The sequence below is a fragment of the Clinocottus analis genome, unplaced genomic scaffold, assembly GCF_023055335.1.
Source record: "Clinocottus analis isolate CAN_PGR_092001 unplaced genomic scaffold, fCliAna1.0.p SCAF_3, whole genome shotgun sequence".
Taxonomy (NCBI): Eukaryota; Metazoa; Chordata; class Actinopteri; order Perciformes; family Cottidae; genus Clinocottus; species Clinocottus analis.
The window spans coordinates 19,627,936-19,634,006 of record NW_027176042.1 but is presented as its reverse complement, the minus strand read 5'-3'; the positions used below and the strand labels follow the sequence as shown (position 1 = coordinate 19,634,006).

Sequence of the window (6,071 nt, the reverse complement as noted above, 5' to 3'; positions counted from 1 at the left end):
ATGAGGTCGCAAATCCAAAAAGTTCCTCAGATTGTCGAGTTTCTGAAAAAGAAGTCCGTTGGGGTGCAGCACTTCAAGCCCACATCGTCGGTGTGCGTCCTGGAGGAGAAGGATGCTGCGCAGGCTGTGCGCTGCCCGCACGCTGCCTCCAGAGCGCGCAGCCTGGATGCGATGCCCGGACCCACCAACTGGCCAATCGTCGGCAGTCTGGTACAACTCATCCGGAAAGGAGGTCTGGCAAGACAACACGAGGCGGTGGTAAAGTAACATTCATAACTTTGTTAATAAACAGCCTTTTTTTCCGCTTTTTTCTTTTTTTTTTACGAATAGAAACGACGTTGAATATTTGAAATGAATGACTCTTTAAACTCATTCTAGGTTGATTATCATAAACAATTCGGCAAGATCTTCCGGATGAAGCTGGGCACCTTTGAGTCGGTGCACATCGGCGCACCTTGCTTGCTGGAGGCGCTCTATCGGAAGGAGGGAAATTACCCTCAGAGACTGGAGATCAAACCCTGGACCGCATACAGAGACATGAGAGACGAGGCGTACGGGCTCCTCATTCAGTAAGTACACGTGTTTATTCATATAAAGCCCCCCCCTCCCAGCTTCACGTCCAATTGTAGTCCCAGTTGTTTTAAAAGCCGGTTGTGTCTTTATTTGCAGGGAGGGGAAAGACTGGCAGAGAGTGAGGAGCGCGTTTCAGCAGAAGCTCATGAAACCAACAGAGGTGGTGAAGCTCGATGGCAAAATAAATGAGGTAAGACACTGAAAATATCGGGCGTGGTCTTTATACTCGTATTTATGATCGATGCCTGACAGCTGCTGTCCGTGAATGCAGGTGTTGTTGGACTTCGTTGGCAGAATTGGAAAAATAAACGTCAGTGGGAAGATTGACGACTTGTACTTCGAGTTGAACAAATGGTCCTTTGAGAGTAAGTACAACTATTTTATAGATAAATTAATCACGTGTGCCGCACGTGAATTATTTTTATTATCAAGTAATACTGTTGATTATTGATATCTTGATATGTTTTGTCCATCAACTGAAAAAAAAAGCGTAAAACTGTCATCAAATCAGAAACGTACTGTTTGCTTTCATAAGACATTATGTTGCCCAATGCAACTGTATTTGGCTCTATTCACAATAGCAGTTTTACACACATGTCTTTTTGATCTTTATCCGAATACAAGTTAAATATCATGGTCAAAAAACAGGTCAAATAACATGGCATATAGAGCAGTAGATAATGTGTAATATCTAAAAGTCGAATAATCAAATTATTTTTGACTTACTGATAAGACAGATCTGTATCTGAGTCTCAATCTTTGCTTTTCTTTGTCATACAGCCATCTGCCTCGTTCTCTATGACAAGAGGTTTGGTCTTCTGCAGGAGGAAGTCAACGAGGAAGCCATGAACTTCATCACTGCCGTGAAAACAGTGAGTACGCTTGCTGTTTGCTCCACTCGTTGAGACAATCGGTGATACAATGAACCGGTAGAAACATCGTCGTTTGTCAGGCTCCTCTCAGGCAGAGGTAAGCTGGTGCGGTCAGCTGGTCACTATACTGGGATTTTACATACTGGATCAAACCGGTATCATCCACAGTCAATAGGTGATAAGACTCATAAAAAAGGTCTCACAGGGCAAAGAGTGCAAGAAACAACAGAAGATCTTAACAACATAGCTGCATCAAAGTGAAACGATCATAGTTTAAACACTGCATCCTCCTTGTCTTGTCTGTGTAGATCATGAGCACGTTTGGCTTTATGATGGTCACACCGGTGAAGCTCCACAAGAAACTCAACACCAAAATGTGGCGGAACCACACGGCGGCGTGGGACCGCATCTTCAGCACAGGTACAAACACACACAAACGAATATTACAGAACCGATCGCTCTCATTTCACAACGTTGCAGCACAGCTTGAGCTGTGCAGAGGAGAGAGAGAGAGATAGTGAGGACATGAACAGGAGGGAGGGAGGAGGGAGGGGGGGGGGGCTCAGTGTTTTTTGTGTACTTGGCACTCTGAGTAAACGGCAGTCCGAGTCATAGTAAACCGTGTGACCTAAGAGGGAGATATCTGCCTAATATTTGTAGTAGCCATAGGTGGGAGGGGGGACAGAGGCGGAAGAAGACTGTGATGCTGAAGGGCCTCTAAAGTGCCCTCTTGTGTGCCCCTATGATAGATAAAAACATGCCCGAACACACAATCCAATGCATGAGTCCAACGGGGGGGAAAAGGAAAACTCAAAGAACCCCAACTTGATCAGAATTACAAAACAACAATTGACACATAATATTCGACCATGTCAGAAAATACCACCAACATTTCCCAACATGACGACTTCAAATGTCTCGTTCTGTCCGGTCTACTGTCAAAAAGAAGAAGAAAGATATATATTTTTCACAACGATGTAAAGTAGAGAAAAGAAGCAAATCCTCATGCTGGAGAAGCTGGAATCTGCAAATATTTGGCATTTTTACTCAATCAATATATAAACTTATTGTCTCAGTACGAGGTCTTATTCAGCTCCAAACAAGCCAAACAATCAGTTTTCTCAGTGTAGGCACATCAGTTAAAAATGTGATATTATTTATTGATAGTATCACAGAAACCTGTATGTAGAAAAGGAACATGATACTGTATTGCACCAAATCCCTATGAGTCATATTTACATATTTACTCTTTCACGTTTCCTCAGCCAAAGTCTACATCGACAAGAGGCTGACGAAGAACGACGTCAGAGATCCGGACGACTTAATCGGTGACATCTTACACCAGAGCTCTCTCTCCAAGAAGGAGCTGTACGCCGCCATCACAGAGCTACAGATTGGAGGAGTTGAGACAGTGAGCAACCTTTTGTACTTCAAATAAACATATTTCATTGAAAGAAATAGTGTGATATTTTGCGAAAAAGTGAATTGAGAAGATGGTAGAACCGTGCACGATGGAGTCTCGAAACTTTACAGACGTGTTGTTGTCGAGTTTGAATACTCTTAAGTTTGAATTCTCTTAACGAAAAATAGATCACATGGCGGTAGAGCGGCGCCATATTGTTCTGAACTTTTTAAGTGTTTTACCTTTCGCCTATTTTCCTTCGAAAAAAGAAAAGAAGAAGAAAAAAAAAGCACAACCTCTAAAAACAAACAGGTGCTGTAGTTACAGTGCTTCTAAAGCGGAAAATGTATGCAATGTGGATGTAACTGAGGAGCCCTTTAGGGACCCCAAGCATTCCTCAGTTCCCTTTAGGACCCCAGTGAGGAATGTACAAAGAGTAGCTGCCTCAATAAGTGACATCTCCCCTCTCTCTCTCTCTCTCCTTCTCCCTCTTTTTTTTCTCTTTTCTCAGACCGCCAACAGTATGCTGTGGGTTATTTTCAACCTGTCCCGTAACCCTGACGCCCAGAGGAAGTTGCTGGAGGAGATTAAAGAGGTGGTTCCTCCCGGCCAGGACCCATGTGGAGAGCACATCAAGAGCATGCCCTACCTCAAGGCCTGCCTCAAGGAGTCCATGAGGTACAGTACAACGAGGGCTGCTAGTAAAAGCTCCTGGCTGCTACTACAATCACATGATGAGAAATGATAAGCAGGCAAAGCACTGCAGTGGCTTCCATAGGCTGTATACGTCCCACTATTTTTATTTATGTATTTATAAGAAAATTACACATTATTCAGACACAAGACGCCATAAAAACAGCAAAGGCAACAAAATGAGCCTTCTGAAGACAGAAGGCAGCAGGAAGCAACACACTATAAGTACAGTAATGCGTAAAAACATTGTCCACTGGTCAGTACATTTACCAAAGTAACATGTTATGACATCCACCGATTAATTTCCTATCAGACTCACTGGCTGCGTCATGATTTCACTCAGTGGCTCACAGAGATTATGGCGCAAACATCACACCCATGACTGCCTCAACAACATGGGATACACAGGCGTGTCTGGCGACGACCAGTGTGGTCCCAGCTTAAACCCCGCGGCCACGTTCAAGTCATTATATAACCCTTCACACGGGTTTCTATACAGTTCTTCTCGTGCGGTCCCAAGTTGTCAAACATGTTATTCAAGGCTAACGGCGTGACCACGTCACACCGGGAATGTATATGACCCCTGAGGGGAGATTATATCTCACATCCTTTTACACTGTGAAAAACATCAGGAGTATGTTTAACTCCAGATAAACAGCTTAGATATGTGTGTCATGCTTTTACATAGCTTCACTGAGGCCGTATTCTCATGCGTTTTTTTTTTCTTCTTTTCTTTCAAATTCTTACAGGTTATCGCCATCAGTACCTTTCACCAGCAGGACTTTGGACAAAGACACTGTGTTGGGAGATTATGCCATTCCCAAAGGGGTAAGTGGCTTAGTTCTTGTGAACATACACCTAACATGAGCAGATTACATTCTTGTATTAATTAACATTTGACTGATAAAGCGTGTTACAAAAAAAAGATGCTCACATACTGTACGAAGCCGAAATGCAGCAAATGTTTAAGTCGGTGCAACTTTGCAAAGTGCATGGCAGGATCAGATTTCCACTCTCACTGGTCTTTATTCAGACTCTTGACTCTTTTACTATTTCATTTATCTTTTGCAAGCAACTGAAAATCCTAGGAATAACGTACCAATGCTTTAATTGGAGTTTTCCTTCATTTGCAGACTGTTGTAATGATAAACAGCAATGCACTGGGCTCCAACGAGGAATTCTTTGACGATAGCAAGCGGTTCAAACCTGAGCGCTGGCTGCGGAAGAACAACACCATCAACCCCTTCACCTACGTTCCCTTCGGCATCGGAAAGAGGATGTGCATCGGCCGCCGGCTGGCGGAGCTGCAGCTACAGCTGGCCATGTGCTGGGTAAGATCACACAAAGTTCAGTTCGGTTCATAGACAATCCGGCGGATTGTTCTCGAAGCTTTAAATCGACTTATCAAATCCAACTCTGCTTGTGTTTCTTACAGTTGGTGAGAGATTATGAGATCGTGGCAACAGATAATGAGCCGCTCGACGTAGTCCATTCAGGACTTTTGGTCCCCAAGGGAGAACTTCCAGTAGCATTCATTAAGAGATGAGGTAAGCAGGTCTGTCGACTTAGATCTAAAAGGTTTGCTTTAAAATGTTAAAAAAAAAAAAAAAAGAAGGGAGTTAGACGAGAAGATTAATACAACTCTCATCTGTCCATTAAATATGAAGCTTAAGCGTGTTAGCTTAGCTTAGCAGAGAGACTGGAAACATGTAGAAACCAGTAGCCTGGGTCTGTGCAGCACAAAGCTCACAAATTAAAACATTTTTACTGGTTTTCAACCAACAGAGACTCCGGTAAGCGAGCAAATAAAAGTATAACGCCCTGTAAAACAGTAAAGCATTGTTTTTACACGATATATAATGTGTTGATTAGTGAGCTACGGTATTGAACACAGCCAGGCTAGCTGTTTCAAGTCTTTGTGTTAAGCTAAGCTAACTGGCAGTAGCTTTGACAGATATGAGTGGTATAAATGTTCTTATATCACTCTCCACTTGAATGTGAATCCATGTATCATCCAAAATGTCAAACTCAAACTTTAAGACTGATGTTATTTAATGTGACTTTCTCAACACTGTAGCATTCACACTAATTTATTATTTATTCTGTTCCTCAGCTCTCAGGCTCCATATTCAACTCTTGTGGACGTAGTGACAGAAAGATGATACTTCTGTTGCCGAGGCCCTGATGGTCCAGTGACTCCCTGTATTGCTGCTCTGTAAATAGAACACATATATAGACGTTATTATACATGTAATCATGCCACAAATACCTCAAACTTATTTAAAACTATTACTGATGACTTATAATGACTGACCAAAATACTAGTTGTCATGTACAAATTGAATGTTGTACCAAGGCAGCTGTGTATGTAAATGTATAACTACTTCTTGTCCTTGTTTAATACTTATATATATATATATTCATGCATATGTCTATTTGTCATTGTGTATATAAAGTGCCATTATAATATTGTACATTGTTTTATGTAGAGACATATTTTATTCACTGAAATAAATACATTCATAGATGTA

At 42.1% G+C, this 6,071-nt stretch overlaps 1 protein-coding gene across 1 annotated transcript; it reads left to right on the top strand.

Moving 5' to 3' along the window:
• On the top strand, positions 1-6,071 carry cyp24a1 (cytochrome P450, family 24, subfamily A, polypeptide 1). Its single transcript, XM_068594858.1, has 12 exons — positions 1-258; positions 379-569; positions 670-763; positions 845-938; positions 1,354-1,445; positions 1,754-1,865; positions 2,711-2,856; positions 3,359-3,525; positions 4,290-4,368; positions 4,674-4,871; positions 4,976-5,087; positions 5,654-6,071. Exons 1-11 carry the CDS (start codon positions 1-3, stop codon positions 5,084-5,086), a joined length of 1,542 nt encoding a protein of 513 aa, XP_068450959.1. The 3' UTR covers position 5,087; positions 5,654-6,071.